This window comes from Sceloporus occidentalis, unplaced genomic scaffold (assembly GCF_023333645.1).
Source record: "Sceloporus occidentalis isolate IW3139 unplaced genomic scaffold, rSceOcc1.0.p SCAF_1, whole genome shotgun sequence".
Lineage (NCBI taxonomy): Eukaryota > Metazoa > Chordata > Lepidosauria > Squamata > Phrynosomatidae > Sceloporus > Sceloporus occidentalis.
In genome coordinates, this window is record NW_028316981.1 from 286,942,076 (window position 1) to 286,967,202 (window position 25,127).

Below are 25,127 nucleotides of genomic sequence, written 5' to 3' on the forward strand. Positions count from 1 at the left end.
AGGGAGGGCCATGGCCAAAACAAACCAACCTTCAGAAGCAACTTGCCCAGAAAACCCCAAAGCAGGTTCATTGTCCTAAGTTGACACCGTCTTGAGGGCACACAACAACATTTCAAAAAGCCCATGAGTCACACTCTCTCAGCCTCAGGGGGCGGCCATGGCCAAATAAACCCCAAACAAACTCCTCTGAAGAAACTTGCTAAGAAAACCCCAGGAGAGGTTCCCTGCCTTAGGGTTAGCACCACCTTGAAGGCAAGAACTTGCTTTCAGGTCACACTCTCTCAGCCTCAGAGGAGGGCCATGGCCAAAAGAGACCCAAACCCTCTGAAGAAAGAGGGTCATTGCCCTGAGTCTGAAAGGCCTTGGAGGCACCCAAAGCCCCTCTAGTCACACTCTCTCAGCCTCAGAGGAGGGCCATGGCCAAAACAGACCCAAACCCTGGTTCTGAGGAGCCTTGCTGAGATTGCCCTGAGCAGAAGGGCCTTGGAGGCACCCAGGAGCGGCTCCTGCCAGGGGTCCTCCTGGGGCCTGGCTGAGGGAGAAGCAGAGCCCAGCCACAACTTCTCCTTCCCTCTCCTCCTCCTCCTCCTCCTCCTCCTCCGCCGCCATTGGCTTAGCGGCCCCATCCGGGCACTTTGCGCATCGCTCGCTCGGCCCCAGCGCTCCCAATATGGCGGAGGTGAGCGGGGAAAGCGGGCAGGGGCGCTGGGGTCCGCCGGGCTCCGGCTCCGGAGGGGCTTCGGGCGTCGCCTAGGGAGGCCCGGGGCCCCTCTCCGCGGGATGGAGACCCGGCGAGGGGGCTCTGGGGCCTGGCCGGGGGCCTCCCCGAGGCAAGGGAGGCCGGGGAGGGCCGCTCGGGCGACTAGGCCGCGGCGGGCTGGAGCCTCCTGAGCGCCGGCCGGTGCCCGTCCAGAGCCCCTCCGCTGGGAGCCCCGGAGGGAGAGGCGGCAGGGAGGGCCCCGGCGGTGGTCCCTCTCTGGTCGCCTCCCGGGATGGAGAGGGAGAGAGGGCCAGGGCCCTGCGCTTCGGGGCAGGAGAGGCAGGCAGGGAAGGGTATGAGATGAAGGGAGCGGGTCCGGGGGAGGAAGGGGAGGGCGCCCTTGCTGCCCCATCGGACCCTAAGGCAGGGGACCTGTCCTCAGCTCTTCTTCGGAGGGAGGCTTTGGAAGTGTGTTGCTGTTGTTGTAGTTTTGGAGCCATCCTCTGAGGCTGAGAGAGTGTGACTTGTAGTCCCCTCCAGAAGGATGCTGTGTGCCTTCAAGATGCTGCCTCCTTAGGCCGACCCTCAAGCAGTGGGCCTCTCCTGGGGCTTTCATGGCAGTTTCTTCGGAGGGTCTTTCTTTGGCCATGGCCGTCCTCTGAGGCTGAGAGAGTGTGACTGCTGAGGTTTTTGAAAGGATGCCGTGTGTCTTCAAGACGTTGCCGACTTACGGTGATCCTCTGGCCATGGACCTGTTCTCAGGTTTTCATGGCAAGTTTCTTCAGAGGGTGGTTGGACTGGAGGCCTGTGGTCTCTTCCAGCTCTGTGATTCTGTGATTCCTTTCTCTCTTTTTGGCCATGGCCATCCTCTGAAGCTGAGAGAGTGTGACTCAAGGGCTTCTGAAATGGTGTGTGCCTTGAAGACGTTGCCGACTTAGGGTGACCCTCTCCTAGGTTAGACATCCTCTCCTAGGGTTTTCATAGCAAGTTTCTTCAGAGGTTTGTGTGTCCTTTTTCTTTAGGGTTTTGCTTTTGTTTTTGTTTTGCCATGGCCACCCTGTGAGGCTGAGAGAGTGTGACTTGAAGGTTTTTGAAAGGATGCTGTGTGCCTTCAAGATGTTGCCGACTTAGGCCAAAGCTAAGGCAGTGGACCTACCCTCAAGGTTTCATGGCATTTTCTTTAGAAGGTGGGTTTTTTTGGTTGCCATGACTATCCTCTGAAGCTGAGAGAGTGTGACTTAAGGGTTTCCGAAAGGGTGCTTTGTGTCTTCAAGTCATTTCCAACGTATGGTGACCCTCAGGCAGTGAACCTATACTCAGGGTTTCATGACAGGTTTCTTCGGAGGGTTTTTCTTCCCCTTTCTTTGGCATTGCCATCCTCTGAGGCTGAGAGAGTGTGACTGGAGAGGTTTTTGAAAGGATGCTGTGTGTCATCAAGACATTGCGGACTTAGGGTGACCCTCAGGCAGTGGACCTATCCTCAGGGTTTCATGGCATCTTCTTTAGAAGGATTTTGTTGTTGTTGTTGCTGCTGCTGCTGCTGCGAAGGCCATCCTCTGAGGCTGAAAGAGATTGACTTGTGAGGTTTTTAAAGGATGTTGGGTGCCTTCAAGACGTTGCCGACTTATGGCAACTCTCAGGCAGTGAACCTCTCCTGAGGTTTTCTTGGCAAGTTTCTTCAGAAGGTGGTATGTTTGGTTTTTGGCATTGCCATCCTCTGAGGCCGAGAGGGTGAGTGACTTGTCCAAACTTACCCAGTGGGTTCTTATGGTGACCCTGGGATTCAAATCCTGGTCTCCAGAGTCATAGTCCAATGCTCAAACTGTGTTGGCTCCTCAGGGAAGGGATGCGGAGAGACAATTTTTATAGAAAGGGGAAGGAAAGACAGAGATACGAAGGGAAGTTAGGAGGAGAAAAGAAAGATGGGAGGATGTGTGCACTTGAGGGGGAAACCTGGAAGGGTGGGAAGAGTTTCCTTTTTGAAGTCTTCTCTTAGACTCCTGTAAAGCTGTTACTGAAGTGTTTTGTTTTCCCTTCTCCCCCTCTCCTGTTGCTTGTTTCAGGCTTCCTTTGGGAGTTCGAGCCCAGGTTTGTCCTGTTCAGTTCCTTCTTCTGTGATTCCGGCAGTGGGAAGCTTTTGGGTACGGTTAAGGGCCAGGTTACAGGCGCATCTGTCAAAGATGCTTTATGTTTTTATTTTCACTATTAACATGTTAAAATGATCTTCTCCTCTCCCCCATCCTCCTATTTCATGCTCAGTTTTTTTCATTTTAAAGTGACTTGTTTGGTTCTTTCCTATGGAATCTAGAGTTCAGTGTAAATGATATATTTCTCTGGCTTCTGAATAAGGCTGCTGTCACATGCATATTTACTTAGAAGTAAATTTCATCAACTATTATGCAGATTGCCAGCCAACTACCAATAGCTAGGATGAAAATGCTGATGAACATAGGATTGCAGCCATGAAGTCTGATTCTGTGCATGTTTACTTGGAGGAAAGTCTAGGCTGCCTTATCTGAGATAAAACTTTGATCCAAAAGACACTGCCACTGCAGAAATTATCCAGTTTGAGCCCACTCTATGGCTGCCCTGGCTCAATGCTAGGGGATCCTGGGAACTGTAGTATTGTGAGACATTTAGCCTTCTCTGTCAGAGAGCTCTGGTGCCAGAATAAACTACAGTCCCCTGGATTCCCTATCACTGAGCCAGGGCAGTTAAAGCAGTCTCAAATTGGATTATTTCTGCAATGTGTTTTGGACCTTTGATTCCTATGTTTCTGTTGCTTTTGATTGTTAATATGTTCATAGAATCTACTTAACCTCTAAAAGAAACAGAAGTGGAATTCTGGCTTCCTTTGGTCCAAACCACAGTGCAGAAACAATCCAGTTTGAGATCGGTTTAACTGCCGTGGTTCAGTGCTAGGGAATCCTGGGCATTGTAGTTTATTGTGGCACCAGAGTACTCTGACAGAGAAGGCTACATCTCTCACAGAACTACAATTCATTGAATTTCCCTAGCATTGAGCCAGGGAAGTTAAAGCATCATCTCAAACTGGGTTATGTCTGCAGTGTGTTTTGGACCTTTGTTAAAAAGGAAGATGCGTAACTTTGTAAAAGTTACAAGTACAGAATCATAAGCGTTCAAAGGGACTGCAAGGGCTATCTGGTCCAACTCCCTGCCATGAAAAAAAATATACAGCTGAAGCACTCCTGAAAGTTGGCCAACGAATCCTAGGTTTAATTTATCTAATATTGAAATCAAAAGTAAAACCATACAAATCAAGTAATTGTAAAATTACTGAAACTTATACGTTTTGTTGTTCTTGATAAAAGTTGCATTAAGAAGTGTCAACTAAATTATTTGGCTGGTAAGGCTTAGAGTCTGGTGAGATTTAATTATCAATAGATAAGTATAGGGTTGTGTGCTGTTTGTTAAATATGAATGCTTAAAGCCACAGCCTGCATATGGAATGTACGTCTTTGACATATAAAAGACTAAAGCAGCCCTTGGCAAGCACAGTTTTCAGAACAAGTAACATTCCTCATTTGATATTTTAAATGCACTCTTATTCTACAGATCTGACAGTGCAGTCCTAATCTACAGATCTTGCTGTAAGGGGGTTGGATGGAATAGGTGTGTACACCCATTGGCAAAGAGGAAGATTGTGGGTAGTAGAGCATGGTTCCCATTATAGCTGTGGAAGAACTCTATGGGCATAGATTTGCTGCGGCCCCTCCAGGCACTTGGTAGACTTGAGAAGTAGAATTCAGAAGTAGACTTAGTAGACTTCAGAGTGGAAATTTTGTGGGAGTATGTCAGCTAGCTGCCACTATGCTGCTAGCTGATATACTCCCACAACATTGGGAGTCCCGTTTATTTCCTAAGAGGTCACCAAGGATTTGGCATAATTAATTTCCCTTCCATTATTTTTAGTGGAGTGGAAATTCAAAACAAGAAAGATCCACTGGGTATGTCTTTGGAAAAGCCCATCCTATCCACCTGCCGTGACGTATATCAGCCAGCAGGGCTTCAGGAGCGGTGGATCATCTGCCCTTTTACTCCCTCTCCACCACTTTAGGTTTTCTCTGACCAGCAACATTTCTATAGGTTCTTTCAGAAGTAGTCTCCATTTAAAAACCATGAGGCCTAACTGTGAGTAAACATACCTAAAATGTAAATATATATAACTAATTTTCTATATAATCAAGCCAAATATGCATCTGTATAAGATTTTGGATCACTATAAACCACACATTTAGTTTAATGGGAGTAGGGATGCATACAGTCCATGCAAAACAAAACATTTTAGATACAACTGATTTCAAAATCAGTTTTTATACATAATTAAAAATTTCCCCTAGAATCCTTGGGACTTCATAGTACAGCTGGATTTTGCCTCAAGTTATTTTATAATGTTATCTATTTAGATTGTTTTATAATAAGTTATCTATTCAGATCCATGGCTTATATATAATGTTATGGGCATGAATAATTCTACTTAATTCTACTTATTGTTGATTACATAAGTAATTGTTATTTTAATCTAACATCATATGCAGTAGTTATTAAACTGAATGTAGTATCTTTATTTTCATTATTTGAGAATTACAGCTTGGTAATGTGTTTCTCCATTTGAACTAAATCCGGTAAACCGCACATAAATGAAATATCTTATTCCAGTCTAAATTGTCCTGACATGGATACTTCGTAGTTAGAAGGAAATGTACTGTTTGAGATGGCTTTAAATTTTAAAAAAAATGAGAGACAGGGAGGGAGAAAAGGAGATTCGTGAACATAATAAATGGACAGTCGCCGTCCAGATGGCTTACTGTAGATCTCTTGATTTTGCTTATATGCCTGTCTGAGATTTCATGATATAGGGCAGAATATAAATATTTAAACAACATAAATACACCTGCACAGTAACTCTATGCTATCCTGAGACATCTGAAAACAAAAAGTTCCCTTTGAGCCTAGCCTATACTGAATTTTGTTTCAATGGCTTTTCTTCTTCCTCCAGCCTGTGGCTGTTTTAAATTATCTTCGGAGTCAGTTAATTAATGCAGCCTATTTGTTCAGCGTGTACTTTCATACCAATGGTATTTTTTGCGAGCTGTGATCCAAATTTTATTACATTTCCTTCATATGCACCATTGTTCATGCGTTGGTTTGTGCTCATTCACTGATTCATGATACCTACATTTAGGAATCAGGAAAGCTATTATCAAATAAAGATAAGTTATACTGGCATGCGTATTTGGTATTCATGCAAATATACATAGCTTACAGTACTTGCAATGAAGGCTGTAATTAATACCATAATGGCAGTAGGACTTCTGTTCCAGAGCAGTCCTATCAAATTGCAGGACATGCAATTATGCTTCCAACTTTTGGATCATAAAAATGGATGTTGATGCTTGTTTGTCTGGAACATTGACATTTAATTTACATTAATATATAACATTGTTTTTTATAGTGGTTATCATTTTGTGTGTTGCTAAAGAGATTCACATTGTTTTTTTTATAGTTGGTTCTTTATCTTCTGAAGATCATGACTTTGACCCTACAGCTGAAATGTTGGTACATGACTATGATGATGAGCGAACTCTTGAAGAGGAGGAAATGATGGATGAAGGAAAGAATTTCAGTTCTGAGATTGAAGACTTAGAAAAGGTAATGGACTTTCTTCCTAGACATGTTGGACACACAGTATATTTTCTGTTGGCTAGACTTTTTTTAATCTTTAAAACCCTACTCAGTTTTTTTAAAAGATTCTAATTTGAGACGTTTGAGAGCTTCATTCTTCTTAAGAATATAGTTACGTCTTATTTCAACATGTGATTGTTAAACTGCAATCTGGTTTATAGTGGGAAAGTGTAAATGAGATATATTGTTTCTTTTGAATCTCTGCTGAATAGATGCCTCCGTCAAAACATTATTTGCTTGGGCATGTGGCCATCAGCATTATTGAACCTGTATCTTGAGTGTGCCCCCAAATATTGTAGCTATATTGTATATGTGGCTGTTAAGCAACTACAGTAGAACCATAAGGACATATTACAAAACCATATGACCATCTCATTAGGTGGTAATTAATCTGTTGAAGCTAAAGTGATAGCATGGGGTAGAATTCAAAGATATAGCCATGTTAGTCTAGAATCAGTACGTAGAGCGATCTTGTAGCACCTTTAAGACTAACTGAAAGAAAGATGTTGGCAGCATGAGCTTTCGTACACTTAAGTCTACTTCCAAATGCATCTGAAGAAGTAGACTTTAGTCTACAAAAACTCATGATGCCAACATTTTTATTTAAGTTAGTCTCAAAGGTGCTGCAAGATTTCTCTACATAGTGATAGCATAGGATTTGATTGCAAATGTAATCTCTTTATTTAAACTGTGTACTTAAGTCCTGTTCTATTAAGATAAATTTTTGTATATTTTGTGTCTAAATAGTCCTTTCCATTTTATTTCTCAGTACATGTGTAAAAACCAGTTGGTTTCTACAAATGGTAATCTCCTTTTTCCTTCTTAAAAATCAGGAAGGAAGCATGCCTTTAGAAGACTTACTGGCATTTTATGGCTATGAGTCTGCAGTTCCTGTCGTAGCAAGTTCCAGTGCAGACAGTTCCCCAAGTGAACTTGCTGATGAGCTGCCAGACATGACTTTGGATAAAGTAAGTTGAAAAGAGCTTCTTGTGTACAAGATTAAAGCAGGAGTATCTTAGGTTCTTTGTTTGTTATGATCCTATCCCAGTGATGGTGAACCTTTTTGAGGCCAAGTGCCCAAACTGCAACTCAAAACCCACTTATTTATTGCAAAGTGCCATGTCCCTATGGCTTTCTAGTAACAAACTCTGGCAGACTCTGTGCTGGGACAATGGCACATGTGCCCACAGAGAGGGCTCTGAGTGCCACCTCTGGCACACGTGCCATAGGTTCGCCATCACTGCCCTATCCCATTTAGTGCACAGAGATTAAATTCCTTCCATACATTAAGTGCTGGCATCGGTTTTTATGTCTCAAATAATCCTTATGCATTTCCCATTGGTTTTTCCTTAGCTTCTAAGAAATGAATACAAATAGACTCTAAAAAATTCTTAACTATCAAAACTCAGTAAAATGTGATTCCAGTAAAACAACATGCATTATGGACAGGTATACCTCCTGTATCAATAGCTACTTTGTATTGTTTCTCTGGAACACAATTATTTTTTTGCAGTACTGTATTTATCTTTCTGGTGGTAGAATATGAAACTTCATATATACACAGTCCAGATGTATTATGTTATTAGTGAAACCTAAAACTACTGGATGCTGTAATGTTTCCCTTTTCTCCAGCACTTTCTTAAGTATGACTCAAATTGGGTCTGACGTAAGTAGTAAATGATATTTTAATGGAAAGTCTTGTCCTATTTCTTCAAGATTCCTCATAAAGTATACTGATATAAGATGAATTTCAGGATACAGTTACTTTTTCCATACCTGAATGATACTAATCCTCAACTCTTCTGGTTACAGGAGGAAATAGCCAAAGACCTATTGTCAGGGGATGATGAAGAAACACAGTCTTCTGCTGATGATTTGACGCCATCAGTCACTTCACATGAAACTACAGACTTTTTTCCTCGACCTTTAAGATGTAGGGAGATTAATGTTAATATTACTGTATAAATACTCATGTGTCACATTTCTAATTCAGAGTGTTGGATTAGCTGGGTTTGCATTGCTTTCTGTCCCCAAAACACATTCTGAATAGACTTGCTGATCTTGCCTCATTCAAATGTAGATATGGCAGCACCTCCTAGACCTAGAACATGCTTTTGGACTTTCTCTGCTCACTTTTACACTAGTAAACCATATGTGTCTGGAAACAAAGAATAAATTGAACTTTTGGTGCTCTAACATGGTATTAGTGCTAACTGCACTCCCAGTAATGACTGCATTCAAAGCTCAGTCAGCGGACTGCCATCAGTCTGCAAAACTTTAGTTGCATAGTGTAATTTACCCAAATGTGTATTCTATGGTGCACTTGGTGAACAAATCCACATGTGATACTGTTTCATTGTCAGGGGCAAAATCCTGCATGTTAGAAAGTATAATGGAACTTTTCCCTGGTGTGAGTTAGAAACTTACTATTTCTGAACAAAATGTATAAAATCATATTAACCTGAAATTCATTGTGACATTCTAAGTAGTTGAGGAAACTTACTACTGAAATTTCTTTGCTCATAATCAGTTCAGACCATCACTGTGTTTGCTTCTCTTTCTCATTCTCCCTCTTTCCACTTGTTTTGTGTCTCTCTTGAGATGAATCTGAGGCAGGGATTTGTTCCAATTCCCATTTGAAAACCATTTACAGTGCAGTTTAATTTATTGGAATAGTGGTTGGAAGTAGGGCTGGGACTATAGAAAATATTAACACAGTAAACGTTTTTGCTAAACAGTAGTGTAGTTTGTATTAATTTACACTGAAGTGTAGTGTTATTAGTTCTAGAATGCCCATGTTAGGAAGTTACTATATGTAAAGCAGTGTAAAAGGCACATGCACTTCCTTCAGGTTAACAGTGTAAGTAAGAGGAGAGAAACAAGGTTAAAGGTGAAACAGGTGAAAGGTTTTAGTAGAATTACACATATATCAACAGAAATATTCAAATTAGTATCAAGAAATAGAGGAGTCTTGTGTCAGGGCACAAATGGGAAATGTAATTTGAGGTTCACAGTTCTGCAGAATCTAGTACATGTCCATAGCTGTTGTTCAGAAAATTGTAACACCCTAAGATTTGTTGATCTTGGTTGTGGACTCAGATTGAATTTACCTGTTTTTAATTTGTACTGAACTCAGTGGGAATTACTACTACCTAGACATGGCTGCTGCCACACTGCAGAAATATAGCGGTTTGGAACAACTTTAACTGCCATGACTCGATGCCATGGAATTCTGGGATTTGTAGTTTTGTGAGTTATTCAGCCTTCTCTGTCAGAGAGGTCTGGTGCCACAACAAACTACAAAACCCAGAATTCCATAGCATTGAGCCATGGAAGCTAGTGATGTCAAACTGCTTTATCTTGGCAGTGTGGCAGCAGCCATGGATAGGATATCACTGTTAACCACTGATTGTTACTCTTGTGTAGCTTAAAGTAGCAAAGGGCTAAAAAGATTGATTTCATTGTCTCCCCCCTACCCAGTAGTTAAGTTGTTATGTTAGAGTATATGATCTTAACATTTTAAAGTAATTCTGAATTATTTTTATTTTTCTATTATAAAAAGCAAACACTATATGTGAAGGTGATAAAGAATCAGATGGTGAAGATGTTGAGGTGGACACTGGTAATTCATCTGAAGATTTACGGAAAGTAAGTTACCTAAGAATGGAACAATCCACTCTAATGGATGCACGTTCCTTTATATCAAGGGTGGACAAAGTGTGGGCTACAGGCAAACATTTGCTTTATAACTCACCAAAATTATCTCTAGATTGTGTGGAGGACATTTTCACGACTTTTGCAGACCTCCCCCACCATCATTTTTTCCCCCAAAATGTTTTTTTAACATTGTTTTGCCCCAAATGTCCTTTATGCAGTGCAGGTTGCATTTCCACCATGTTTGGGGGTAGTGGGTCAATTTAGGCCCAGGGGAAACAGGAGGTAAACAGGAATGGACTTTTGCTCACTTTCTGTTGTTAACAAAGGTTTTCCCTGGGCCTAAAATGGCCTTGGGAACCCCCAAAACATGGTGAAAATGCCTGCATGTCTCCTAGATGGTGTTTGCAGGCTATATAGGAATGGATTTGATGGGGGTGTGCAGCCTGCCATGGTCTGCAGGAGGCTAATGCAGTTCCCCTATCTTTTTATGGTTGCCCACTTGGGCTTTAAATAATTACACTAGTAAATCTTAGATTTATAATAATGTGAAGTTAAAATATTGAAAAATGTCTTGGAAATACATATTAGTGTTTGGCAGGACTTAAACCATTATGGACAGCATTTGAATTGTCAGCAGTTCAGTCACTTGGAGGATCCCCTGGGGCAGAACTGGGTAATATATGGCTCTCTGGATGTTGATTGAGCTTCCCTAAGTCCTCATTGTCATAGCCGGAGGAGCAGAAGCATGCAGCCAAACAACTTTCCTCATTTCCAAGCCAGAGATAAACAATACTGCTCTAGTATTTATGTATATATAAATGTAAACCTAAAATGCTGTTTTAAATATCTTCAGGAAATAATGATTGGTTCGCAGTATCAAGCAGAAATTCCACCTTATTTGGGTAAAAACTGTGATGATGAAAAGGGTGAGTATTATTTTTTGGATGATGGATTAAATCAAACAGAGAATAGCATCAGGACTGTCTTCTTTTTTCTCCAGACCCCTTTACAGTGACCAAAAAAAAAAAAAAATGCCACAGAGGGTTTCATGGACCTGCTGACCAGGTTTTTAGGGAAAGAGAGGGGTCTGCAAGGGCAAAGAGGGATTGTTTTGCTCCTGCAGGCACAGTCATTTCAATCACCTGAAGCAGATACTGGCCTAAAAGTTTAGTTTTTCATTTCAGGATTTGAACCAGACCTCTATGCAGCCCCAAAAATCTGCTCTCAAGGGCTGAGGAAACCCCCTGGAGAGTTTTTGGGCAATTCCAAGAGCTTCAGGATGGAGAGGGGACACAACAAAGTGCTGCCATCTTGTTCCACTATAGCCAACACTGTAAAGTTTTGTGTGCTCCTCTGTCATCACAGGCAAGGAAAAGTTGGGGCTTTTGGCATTCATGCAGCATAGTATCCTGTAGGCAAAAATGTTGTTACTCCCAGCCTTATCAATCACATCAAATTTTGTGGTGCCAGAAAAATTGAAGCCACAGTAATGAAGGCTTTATAACCTCTCTTATTTCATGCAACAATATAATGAGACTTGAAGCAGGGTTTTCCACCTGTACCCTGTATTTTTAAAACTACCTAATACATCATTTTGAATTGTGGTTGTGAGACAATGAGTAGACAGTGAGGATGTTCTGAACTATTTTTATTTTAATGGCAGCAGGTATCATAGAACTGGAACCCTAAAGACTACCTAGTCCAACCTTCTGATCTCTGGGCATCCACAGCTAAAGTGCAAAGCATTGTGTCTTACTCAGTAATAAAAATTCTGCAGAATGTTGAACTACAACATTTTATGGAAAAAAAATTATACAGTGTGGCCGCATTATACGCGGCCGTGTTTTACGCAGCTTCCAGCATACCCAGAAGGAAGGGAGGAGCGTGCCAGGAAAAAAAATGACACATACTCCCGTGGCATGCGCCCCGTGCACTATTGCCATGTTGCTGCAGGCACAAGCCCCATTCATTTGAATGGGGCTTGAACATCTACGTTTTTTCCCTTACACGAAGGGGTCTGGAACGGATCCTCCACATAAGGGGATGACTGTAGTCCCAAATGAAAGAATTACACAAGCTTACATCAGTGTCTCCACTACTGTTAAATTGTACAGATCACTTAATACTATCTAGTGATATCAAAAGCTATTGAGAGACAGATGGATTCATGATTTAAACACAGTGTTGTTTATCTGTAAGTCAGTAGAACTGAACTAAATGTAAGGTTTTTTAAAAAGGCAATTGCCTTTTTTCGCCTTAATGTCTTAAATGTATCAAAAATGTAATACTTCACCTGGATATATGAATCTTTGAGTCATATTGATAACTTCCAAAGACACAAGCAGGAATTTGGCCTTTTATTTGACCGTGCCCTTACTTTAAGGTAGAAAACTAATTGGATTTTTTTTTCTTTACATATAATCAATTTTTCATGTTTATGTTACTGTTCAAACATGTTTAGCCTAGTTAATTATCTAGGGCTGAGTTGTCTTTTGGAAATTAACATGGTTAAAATAAAACATGTTGATTGCAAGGGAATGTATCTATTAGCATAGGGTCTCCTAGCCAAGCCAAAAATACAACAACCTGTAGTTGACAAGGTCCTACTCCTAGCCAGCTGAGGCTGCATCTGCATTGTAAAATTGATGCAGTTTGACCACTTTAACTGCTATGGCTCAATGTTATGGAACTCTGGGATAAGAAGTTTTATGAAGTATTTAGTCTTCTCTGTCAAAGAGAACAACAAACTGCAAATCCCAGGATCCCATAGGATGGAGCCATGACCATTAAAGCATGTCAGACTGCATTAATTCTGTAGTGTGACATTAGCCTGAGTGAAGGCAAGCACCTCCATCCAGTAACAAAGCAGTCCTCTTATACATGGGTATAGCTATACATGTTCATGGTTAAAGCAGAAGGGAGAGCATTCTGGCTTCAGCTGCTGCATGGGGGTGGGGCTCAGAGACTCTTTCTAGTCATCATCAGCTGATGTAAGAGCCTTCTCCCTTCCCAGCCCCTAGAGGGAGTCAGATGGCATGTTTCTATCCCACCCTCCCATAACATTGGGGTGGGTATGGAAAGCTGTAGGAATTGAACCCAGCTTTGCAATCTCAAAATTCAAGTGGAAATCTTGTCATTTTCTTTTTAATGAAATAATTGTCTGTAGGTGGTATGGCAAACATAATTGTTACAGCCTGTGTAATTAGATAGGCTTGTTTAGGTTCATACAGTAAAAATCCCATGTCCTCACGGGATGCTTAAAACTGCGGATAGCACTGAATCTATATATACTACCATATATATAGCCCCCAAAAAGACAGATGAGTTAGTTACCTACAGATGGGAGATAAAGGCCAGTGTTGCAATAGGGGATGATGGTGGCTGAGATCCTCTCCTCACAGAAGCCAAACGCTAGGATTAGTGAGATGAAAGGAAGTTCTGTATTCACTGCCCTGTTTTGCCTCTGCCCACCAGTTGCCCACCCCATTGAATGGAAAAACTCTAACTGCCCATCTATAGATGATTGGATAGTAAAACTATACGATGCTATTATGATGGATAGACTAACCCAAGCAATTAGTAATAAAGAAACCAAACAAAGGAAAGACGAATGGACTAAAGTAATTGATTTTTTAGAAGCAAACTGGGGAGAGATAGCAGTAACAGTATTCAAATAAGGGATTCAGTCTCGGCCAGCACTAAAAAACCAACTACAACAGGTGAAACTTCGTTATTGGAAGGGAGATGGGATTCACTAAAAAGATTAGAATACGGAAAGTCAACGAGTATGAAGTAATTGGAAATAGATAGGAGGAAGTCATTGTATGTATGCAAGTTTAGAATGTATGATAAGTGAGAAGAAGAGGTGGAATAACAGGAGAATGAAAGCAGAAGATAAGGATAGGGTAGTAGGGAAGTAGTTGAAGGGATAAGTAGGTGCAGAAGGTAAGAGTAGGTAGTTAAGTTAAACAGTTGTAGGATAAGGAAATTACTGAAGGATAGAAGGTTAAGGAAGATGGGGAAAGGAGAAAGAAGAGAAGAAGGGAATAAGAAAGGAAAGTTAAGATAAGGATAAAGCTAGGGACTAAGTTGGAAGAGGGAAAATGAAAGGGTCATGTAGAGAAGGCTTGTTGGATTTGTAGGTAGGGTATTCGTTGTATTGTATTAATCAACATTAGTTCGTGTTACTAATACTCGATTTATGTATGGAGAAGCTGAGTGCATGTGTTTGTATTTGTGTATGTCAAAGTGTCTTTTTTTAATAATAAAGATTTTTTTAAAAAAAGAGACTGTCTCACAAATGGAAGCCTACTACTGAAGCCTCTGAGGCTGGACAATAGTGAAGGAAAAAGGAAGGATTTGGAGAGCATTTAGGAGCTAGTTTGTGTTGGTGGAGGCAGGCAGGTATGGGTGGGAACTTCTCAGTATTCCTGGCTACCACTATTTTGTTTACTGACATTTCTGGCTTTCTGTTGGACCTGGATGCAGCCTCAACTGACCCCTTTTATGGCAGCACAGTTCTTATGTGTTCACCTATTATGTGGGGACCCAAGCAGTTTTTACGCAGTAGAAAAAGTGCAAATAACTATAAATATTTTTGGACCACTGAAAGCATGGAAAGTGAACTCTCAGATAAGTAGTTCTTACTATATTCCATTTATCCAATTTATTGAAAAACGTGTTGGTAGATGTAATGAGGATGACTTGGGAAGCTTTTGCTTCAAGTTTCTTGATGAGGCAGCCTTAAAATGCTCACTGACTTCTGGACTGAAAAATGAAAATGATTTCAGAAAGCTACTCTCTTCCATTCCAACTCTATGATTCTTTTATTTTTGTTATAGTGCTCTGACCCTTTTTAATCCTAAACTGTAGGTCTATTGCAGTTTTAAGAAAATTTGTATGAAATTATTTTATTTCTTTATTTGGAACAGGGCTATCCCATTACTTAGGCTTTGGTGAAAGGAAAGCTCATGGCTTTCAAGTTGCTTGATCTTGATTAACTTTACTTTACTTGGTATGGGAAAGTTTGTTATTACTTTATTTTTATGGCCACCTTATTAAGTAGACCCTGTAATTTCATATTTCTTTGCCTTATTTTGTTGTCATTGGGAAGTCTGATCCATAACTTTTGCTTTAATTATTTTTCTTAACAGCATATGAAAATGATGATCAGCTACTTTGGCAACCAGGTGTGATTTCAGAGAATAAAGTTAGAGAGTACCTATTTGAGACCTCATTAAGAACTGGAAATGAAAAAGTTATTGGTAGAATTCCTGAGGGAATACATACACGAGATAATGAGCAGGTATGTTGGTGAGCTTACCTGTGTATAGTGATTTTTTTATGCTTACATACAAGAAAAGTCTTCATTTGATTTAATTTTGAAATGATCACAATGCCTGGTGACTTATGGCAACCCCATGAATTTCATAGGGTTTCCTTAGAGAAGGAATACTTAGAGGTGGTTGTGCCAGTTCCTTCCTCTAAAATATAGACTGCAGAACCGGGTATTCATTGGCAGTTCCATTATGATAAATGTATATGGTAAGCAGTGGTAAAGCTATCTCAACTTCATTTAAATGTACATCATGCTTTATCTTATGCGATAACAATATTTTCAAAAGGCTTTTTTGAACAGAATAAATACTAAACCCAGTCTTACCCTCTTGTTCTTGGAAAGTTCAAAGCAATTTCCCACCAGAGCAAACAGTATGTGGGTATAATATTGCTGATTCCCCTTTCACCTGTGCTGCCTCCCATGCTGTCCCCAAGAGTCTTCTGACTTTCCAGAGGTGATTTTTGAAAGATTCCAGTGGTTGCAGGAGAAGGATTGGGGGAAATTTCCTTCTTTCTGCATTGTTGGAGGTGCATCATGAGTTCTTCCCATGAGAAGTCTGATTCAGGCCAGTCATGTGACTTCCAAAAAATCTCTTTTTTGGGGGGGGGGGCTGTGGGATGTAGGGAAAGGAAGGAATTGGCAAAAGTAACTTATTCCCTACCCTGGTTCTACCAGCAAGAATGGCTGGAATTTTTCTGTGGATAAAAATCCTATTTTTTTGATAGAAGGAATCCTAAATCTGGAAGATGAAGTTTAGATTCTGCACACATTATATTCTGGTATTGTTTTGATGTGAATAAACCCCATTTTATGTTTCCTTTTTCATGAATGGAGTAATCAAAGTATAATAAAAATATTTAATTGGTATAAAATCATAACATTCCTTTCTGTTTAGTTCGTTTACAAAGAAACATTTCTCTCTCTTCTAGGCACTCTATGAGCTTTTCAAATGTAACCACAACATAAAAGAAGCAATTGAGAGATATTGCTCAAATGGAAAAGCATCTCATGGTAAGAAATTCCTAGTAAGATTAAGGCTGTAGTTCTCTTCCAGTGTGTATGGGAGTAAACCCACTACACCAGTAATATTTCTTTCTGAATAGACACCTATAGGGTTGCAGTTAAGAATGTTGTAAGGAGGTGCAGAAATGACGTGAGATGTTAAGTAAGGTCCAAAACATACTGTGCAAATAATCCAGTTTCAGACCACTTTAACTACCCTGGCTCAGTACTAGAAAATCCTGGGAACTGAAGTTTGTTGTAGCCTCAGAGCTCTCTGACAGAAAAGGCTATATGTCTCACAAAACTACAATTCCCAGAATTCCCTAGCATTGAGCCAGGGCTGTTAAAGTGCTCTCAAACTGGATTATTTCTGCAGTGCATTTTGGACCTTAGTCGCTTTAGTTCTTCATTCCTTATAGATTGGGAGAGATTGACATAAAAAAGATAGAGTACCAACTAAATATAATTAGGAAAGTCTCTTAGAGATTTTGTTATGGAAGATTTCAGCTTTATTCTGCAATATTAGTTCAATATTAGTTGCTAAGCATTTGATGTAGTTTTTAGAGATAGAACACCACCTGATGTAACTGTGGCAGGATTGTGGGATTTTACACAAAGTAGGTAGGTAATACAACTATACTATTGAATGATAGAAACTTTTTTGTGCAAACCTTAAGTTAAATTACTTTCAGTTCTTTTGAATAATAAAAACAGCCACTTCAATTTTAAAACAAATTTCCGTAAGTAGAAAATCAGATATCTACTAGATTTATTTTATATAGTGGAAATTTCTGCAATTTTAAGTCAAAATTAAGAAACATTCTTCTGAAGTAATACCGTTTAGGATTGTTGTACAGTGCCTTAAGTTCTGACTAATAATAATTATAATTATGATAGCAATAAAGTTGTTCCCCTGAATAAATGCAGTAGAGCTGAATAGTTGGGTGGACATAAGCATTAATTGTTGAGCATTTTATATGAAGTTAAGTCTAGAATAAGATGGCTGAATTGTTCTCTTTCTTCTTCTCCCATCTCAAGAGATGACAGCTTGGACAGAAGAAGAATGTAGAAACTTTGAACATGCACTTCTGATTTATGGGAAAGATTTTCATCTCATACAAAAAAATAAGGTAAATAAATGGTATTTAGTCATTTTAAAATCTGAGAAGAAGCCTGTTAAATCAGATAAAGCAAATATAGCAATTTAAACATTACTTTGTTGCTGACTGGCTATTTGCATGTTAATTTTGCAACGAACATTGTAAACCTGCTCATGAAGTAAACGAATCAGCCTGTTTATGCCTGAAATAGTCTTCTGTGGAACATCATTGACTTGGAAGTTTATACTTTTGTTTCCTTTTTAAAAACTAGTTATCCACAAAAATATCATTTGAGGCTAAAACAGGAAAATGACCAGTTCAGTGCAGTCCTTCCCTATTTGCAGTCCTTGTATGTCACATAATGAATAACTTCTTCTACTTCTGTTATGAAATTACATAATTGATAGATACTGATTCCAGCAGCCACATAAAATGTACCTAACACAGTGAGATGGTTTATGTCACATTAAATTCATTAGTTTTTACTACAGTACATACTTGCTACAGATCAAGGATGTATAACTTTCAGGAGTATGGGGGCTACACCTTCCATGGATCTAAGAGAACTGCACCTCCCAACATTTTTTTTTACTTGAAGAAGCCTTTCCTAACCTCTAGGGGGCGAGGAAGTACAATTTTACCAGATTTTTCCCCTCTCCCGCCCAGCTGTATTAAGCCAGAGGCGTGTGTGGGAAAAGGCTGCTTTCCAAAAAGTAAATGACTTCCAGTACTGGAAAGGTGGAATCAATATAAATTACCTCCCCCCGCCCCCCATTCTACCAGTGTGATTCTATTGCCAGATTTGAGGTCTGCTGTAGACAGCAGAGAGCTTATCATCTGCAGGAAGCAAATTCTGTAACCAGCCCAATATCTAAGTAGAAACTTTTAGTCTAACATTTTCCACTTATTTTAATTCAATTTACTGCATATTTTATTTAACTTTAACTTTTTGGGGGGGTGGGTGGGGAGAAACAGATAATTGGAATAGATATGAGCCTGAACAGTGAAGAGTATTCAAGATTGTCTTCAAGTAGAAGGTGTGTGAGAGAACATAAAGTTGTACAGAAGATGCAAAAAGATAATAAAAGCATAATTGAATTATTGATATGGATTTACCTAAAAGAGTCCTAAAAATGAAGGCAGAACTTGGGAGGATGAAAGATACCTTAACCCATTCCTCTAGCCCAGGGATGGGAATAATGTGGCTTTCTGGATCTTCTTGGACTGTAGCGCTATCCCAGCAGCCCTATCCAGCATATCCAGTGATGAGGAAAGGTAGGAGTTTCAATCCAATAACATGTGGACATCTGCATGATTCCTTCTGTACTTTATTCCTATAGTAAAAATAAGTTTTCCTACTATTTAAAAATAATAATAAGCTTCTACAATATACCTTTCTGAAGCAGGCCTATGAGATATGAATAGATTCCCTTGTTGAATAAAGCACTTATGCAACCAGAGGAGAAGCTGTGAATGACTTATACTTTCAGTTGGTGGGAATATTCTCTTTGGTCTTGTAGTAATGAGTCTACCTAGAAAGTCTTTTCTCAGTACAAATGAATTTGGCATCTATCATTTTTGGGTTTTTCTCAGGATGCTTGCCAACAGCCACACCTTTCTTTTCTGACAGACAACATGGCATAGTGGTTTGAGCATTGGACTATGACTAACGACAAGGATTTGAGTCCCAGCTTGGCCATAACTTTGGGCAAGTCATGCTCTTCCAGCTTCAGAGGAAGGCAATGGCAAAACTCCTCAGAACATAAGTCAAAAATGGTTTGAAGCCACTCAGCAACGAATGTTTTCTAGAATATCAGGGGCCAGCTTCTTGGATTTAATAACTCTTTGTACATTGTTTCCTGTCACTTAATGAGCATCAGCAATACAATGGGTTACACCAATTTGTCAGGGAGTCAGCACACTCTTTGTCAAGTGGTAGATCATCAGTCTTCCTTGGAGGAGGCATACAACCAACGATGATGGTAAAAAGCTACAGTGGGTATCTAAAATATACATAGATTTGTCACTATTGTGTAATTCTAGTCTAACTGAGAAAGATGCCTAGTATAGTGGCGACCTTTGTATACACAGGGCACCTGTAGAAATAGTGCTCTCTGCTTTTTTTGTCACAATTCCAATAGTAAACAGCTAGTTTGTCTTTGTCTAGAAGGGGGGAAATCCATGCATTTGGTTCCCCTAATACCATCTTGTGTAAATATATGAAAGCATGATGATGGTTCTTTGCATAGCTCTGTCCTTTTTCATCTAGCCTTCAAGCAGCTTGGCACAGTCTGTAGAATGGCTTAATTGCAAACTTCATTCCAAGTAATACAGATTTTTTTTAAAAAAAACAATGGGTAGAATGTCAGTAGAATAGAAAATATATCCATATTATATAGGCATGGAACTTCCCATGTCTTTAACACTCTCTGATTAAGAAAACAATGGCTTTCTTTGCATATGCTAAATGGCAAACAACATTGAATTGTATGTAAATACTGCATTTCAGGTAATAAGCCCTCTCCTCTGCTTCTTTTCTCAAAGGTTTGATATGTTTTTTTTTTCCCCTTTTTAAAGGTGAGGAGCAGAACAGTTGCTGAATGTGTAGCATTTTATTACATGTGGAAAAAATCAGAACGATATGACTACTTTGCTCAGCAAACAAGATTTGGAAAAAAGAGGTACAACCACCATCCAGGAGTAACGTAAGTTGGAAGTTCTTCTCTAACCCTCCCAGCTCTCTCTCTCTCTCTCTCCTTCTTTTTTTCTCTTCTATATTTCCCATTATCTGCATTATAATATTACGTTACTTTAAATACCTGTCTTCCAATCAGAGACAAGTAAATTTTCAAATGACCATGTTCTTACAGGGACTATATGGATAGATTGGTAGATGAAGCAGAAGCTCTTGGTGGAGCTGTACATTCTTCAGCCATAACCTCAAACAACAGACCAGAGCCTATTCCTGACCAACAGCTAAGCATCCTGAATTCTATCACTGCCAATGATTTGACAGGTGAGTTAAAGTATATAGGAAATAAGTTATTAGTCCAGCTTGCTTTTTCTGTGTATCAGGGTAATGGCGGCATCTTGAGTAAAAATCTTTTCTTTTTCTTCCAGCACTGACCAACAGTGTAGCCACAGTCTGCCACTCTGCAGATGTGAACTGCTTAGACGATGGCTTCCCACCACTGGAGAGCCTTCCCCGAACAGCAGTTAATCATGTGCCTGTTGTAACGGAAGATTTGCTTAATTTGCCTAGTAATGGCGAAAGTGATTGTTTTAATTTATTTGAGACTGGATTTTATCACTCAGAGTTAAACCCAATGAACATGTGCAACGAGGAATCTGAAAGACCTGCCAAGAGACTAAAAATGGGAATTGCAGTCCCAGAATCCTTCATGAATGATGTATCTGTAAACAATTTGGGTGTTGATTTTGAAAATCATACGCATCACATTACCAGTGCCAAAATGGCAGTCTCAGTGGCTGACTTCAGCAGTTTATCTGCAAATGAGACAAATGGCTTTATCAGTGCCCATGCGTTACACCAGCACACTGCCCTCCATTCAGAATAAATGTACCTGGAAACTGAAGATACAGTGGACCTTGTTGGCAGTTTATAGTAAACTTGATGAGTATGATCAGGTTTGCTTAGTCTTTCACTGGAAGTTTGAACTATATGACATCAGTGATGTCTTTATGTACAGAACTATATCTTGATTTATCAAGAGTAATTTCACTTTTTTCCAGTTCATAAATGTGGAAACTTCATACAATGTTTAGCAGAGTTTGGGGACTAAGAGAACTCTGTGATGCAGCTTTAAGCTCTGCTTCCTCTTTCTTTTTAAACCTGTAGACAGAGACTGCTGTCTTAAAACCAGCACAGAAGTTCAGAACTGACTGGAGTGGCTTTTTAGTCTAAGTTACTTCTGCTTAATGGATGCAGTGGAATAGTGATTGTTTACAGGTACCAGTCCTGATTCCTGCTCAATGTAGCATTTTTTTTAAAAGCAGGGAAAGGTTTCCTTAATTTAAACTGCACAAACATACAAGGATATTTTTAAATGGAACCTTCTCTCATCCGATACTAAGCCAGAGTACTTCAGTTTACAAAACCACAGGTTGATGATGGCACAAGGGAATGTAGGAGCAAAGTCTGAAGACACGTTTGGATCCTCTTACCAAATTACAGGCCATGGCTACCTTACACAGAAAATGGTTATGCTGTCCAAAGTTTTTTGTGTACTTCAATCTGTTTGCTCACATGATGGTATATTGTTGGTGAGGGTAAGGACAGGGTTGCCTATACTTCTGAGGAGTTTAATATGGGGACAGAACCATCAAACATTATGTAACTTTTTCTAAGGCCACTGAAAGATAATGGTACGGTCTGCACAGTTTAGGATTGACCACTGATGATTTCTATCTAAGGACTCGCCTTAAGTTCAGAGCACTGCAGTTCAAATTGTTAAATGTATGAGGGACCCTAGACTCACAGATGGTGATAATGCAGTAGTACCTTGAAATTATAGTTGCATTTTGAAGCATGGAGATATGTATACACATATATGTGTATGTATATATTCTTCCGGCATAGGTAAATGGTCAAGTGCATTTTATGTTCCAGAAAGGAAACCTGGCTAGGGATATTCTTGTGTTTGTGATAACCTTCACAGACAAAGATTTGGGATAGGCTACTAGAGCATTGGCTATCAGTTACAATATTAATTGAAAGGTATTAGTTATATGTCCTGAATGACTCATATTTATAAAAAAAAGTTGAACTTTCTTACAGTAGAATTGAAATGCAGTAAAACTTGTCTAGTTTTGCACTTGGCATTATACATACTTTTCTTTAAATATATTGATTTTTTAGAAAAAGAGAAGGGTAAACTTTGCAGTGTTGTATAATGATTTCATGGTTGCACTGCATAAATAGAAAGCAGATGCCTTAGTTAATACTTCAAAGGGAGAGTATTTATTCGACATACTGTGAACTGCATTGACATCCTGAGTTTGAGATGCCACATATAGTGCCGTGTGCTCCTCGCAGCACTATAAGATGGCTTTGAAGAATTCCACACACTAGCACATTTCACCATGGTAGCAACAAAATTTAGCACAGTGGGCAAAAGTTGTTGGCGATCTTTTCCAAATCATACAGCTAAAATCTGTCATTTTAACAAGTACACAGCCAGTCAGTAATGGGTAGCCTTGGCCCTATGTCGTGTTCTGACACTTTTAGCCAAATTGTCAGCTTCTTTTCTTGTTGCTGTGATTTGTGCTGAACTCTGTACCTTTTATATTACTCTTATTTTTGTCCTCGAATCAACACATCTTAAGTAATTTTGTAAGATACTGGCCATATTCTTTCTCTTTGTTGATACATTCACATTTATGGGTTTACAGTGGCTGGTCTGTATAAAAATCATTACACACAAATGTCTGAATGCTTATACCAGTTGCACTTAAATGAACACACCCATTCTCATTAGCTGATGCAGTACTATGTTCAGTTTATCTATGCATTGCTGGGGTCTTAATGAAGACCGAGACAGTCTAGTTTCTCGTCTAAAGTTTTGATTGTCAGCAAGTTGAATGGACACTTTAGTTATTTAATAAAGACTTTTGACCAAAATTCTGAAAATGGTATGAGAGAACAATGAATTCTGGCTAGTTTTAATAGATTTTTAATTGCTGATCTAAGCCTGTTGGCTAGCTAGCTGGTAATGTTTACTTTTAATTCCTTGTTAAAATGAGGCAATAATTTGCAAGATTATGTAAATATGTACATTCTGAATATCTTTTTAGATATCTATTTCAATATTTTCTGACTACTTCTGTGTATAGTAACATTTTGTGCATGCTTGATGTGACATTCATAAATTTGTACCACTATGACTTTATTCATGTAAAATAGCTATTTATTGATTTTTTTTTCTTTTAAAAGCTGGACTTAACCTGTTTTTCTCTACTTTAAACATTTTATGGAGAAATTGTTACTGTTTATTAAAAGAATTGCGTTGGAGGGTCAATATGAAGGTGGCAGAATTGAAAGTATATGAAGAAATCTGAATTGCCTTGTTTCTTAGTGGGTAAAGCACAATTCTTCTAACAGACTGTGATGACTTCTTTGTTCATTGCTTGATATTTCCCCACCCCTCCATAAAAGCAAACCAAAAATCCATTGTGGGCAATTGCAGTTTTGTAGATGTATCACTTAACTACAGGGACTCTGAAAAGAATAGCTGATTCACTTAGAAGTGTAACTGGTGCTGTGCTTAGAGCAATACTTCCACTTTTGTTAGCCGTTTCATCCTCTTACTGGTAGCTTTTTAAGTGCTTATTTTTCCTCTTGTTATGTTTCTTCTTGCTGAATTTACTTGAAGGCTGTACAATACCGTCTGAAGTATACTAAATTGTGTACAAGTAGGCTGATTTCTGCAGTTTTCCTTTTAAAGCTGAGTCAAAGCATATGTTAATTTCAGATCTGGTAGTGTATTAGTGATGCTATTTAATTTAACCAAAGTCTTTAGTGAATATTTCAAGTTTGAATGTAAGCTAGTGGATAAACTGACCATTAGAAGACTGTTTGCCCAGTGTTATAAGCACATTGTCTATAAATGGGAACTAAATTTACATAGTATCATGGCTATGATTTTTCCATGGGTACGGAAGAAATTTCCAGTTATTGCTTAAAACCTATGGAGGATTGCACTCCTCCCTGAAGCAACCAGTAATTCCAGCCATTCCTAGATTCAGTTGGTATCCCCTGCGCATAATGACAAGTTGGTGACAATCGCAACATTTTAGTATCTGATACCCAAGAGGAAGTTGCTATTGTTGCATTGGTTTTAATATTTGTAACATAAACACTGATTTTCTTTTAAACATTATTTTGTATTTGTTGTACTTTAATACCTGGTGTACAGTTCCAGAAATAAATGTCTGGAAACCTTTTTTTCCTTCTGTGAAAGTGTTCATGTTTCTACCATACACTAGTATTTTAGGATGCTTCTAGGTGAAGCTTTTATTGTGCATTCCTCCTGCCTTACAGCCTTTTAGCAGTGATTCAGATATTCTTTTCCATCTGTAACCTGCCATGTTTTTCTAGCACTTCAGCCTTCTTCATATAAAAAGATATTTTAAGGAGGAAAAGCACAATGAACTGCTCCATGTCCGTAGACTGGTAGAACTAGAAGCTATCCATCTGAACACCCTTAAATGCATAAATTTTTATAGGCATTTTCAGATGTTTGGTCTCCAATAAGATGTGCAAACAGACCGGTGGCACAGAATTGTCTTAGCACCACTGTACCTGAGATGTAGATTTAGAGTAAGAGATCTGGGATAAAGGAACAGACAAGAGCTACAGTTGGCCCTCTGTATCCATGGATTCTTTATCCATGGATGCAAGCATCCATGGCGTGAAAATATTTCAAAATATATTTTAAAACCTTGATTTTTCCATTTTATATAAGGGATACCATTTTACTATGCCATTATATTTAGGGGGACTTGAACAGCCACAAATTTTTGTATCTACCGGAACTCCTGGAACCAAACCCCAGGGGATACCAAGCATCCTCTGTATTTTGTTCCCAAAAGGCCCTAATTATGT

The 25,127-nt window shown here is 39.4% G+C and overlaps 1 protein-coding gene across 4 annotated transcripts; it reads left to right on the plus strand.

The window, feature by feature from the left end:
• The first annotated feature begins 618 nt into the window (after nucleotides 1-618).
• Nucleotides 619-24,466, plus strand: MIER3 (MIER family member 3). 4 transcript variants are annotated; one of them, XM_089495503.1, is made up of 13 exons: nucleotides 619-679; nucleotides 2,764-2,841; nucleotides 6,228-6,373; nucleotides 7,240-7,374; nucleotides 8,219-8,339; nucleotides 9,969-10,054; nucleotides 10,917-10,989; nucleotides 15,217-15,368; nucleotides 16,331-16,412; nucleotides 17,442-17,533; nucleotides 20,081-20,208; nucleotides 20,374-20,519; nucleotides 20,624-24,466. In XM_089495503.1, the coding sequence occupies exons 3-13, from the start codon at nucleotides 6,275-6,277 to the stop codon at nucleotides 21,079-21,081; spliced, it is 1,572 nt and encodes a 523-aa protein (XP_089351629.1). In that variant the 5' UTR covers nucleotides 619-679; nucleotides 2,764-2,841; nucleotides 6,228-6,274; the 3' UTR covers nucleotides 21,082-24,466. The 4 variants fall into 4 exon arrangements, with proteins under 4 accessions (XP_089351629.1, XP_089351624.1, XP_089351620.1 ...); XM_089495494.1 differs by lacking the exon at nucleotides 619-679 and adding an exon at nucleotides 1,046-1,053 and having other exon boundaries at nucleotides 2,764-2,788; XM_089495498.1 differs by lacking the exon at nucleotides 2,764-2,841 and having other exon boundaries at nucleotides 658-679.
• The last annotated feature ends 661 nt before the right edge of the window (nucleotides 24,467-25,127 follow it).

Coding starts and splice junctions, on each gene's coding strand:
- MIER3 (XM_089495488.1), top strand. Junction 6,374..7,239: donor AGATTGAAGACTTAGAAAAG/GTAATGGACTTT, acceptor CTTAAAAATCAG/GAAGGAAGCATGCCTTTAGA. Junction 15,369..16,330: donor ATACACGAGATAATGAGCAG/GTATGTTGGTGA, acceptor TCTCTCTTCTAG/GCACTCTATGAGCTTTTCAA.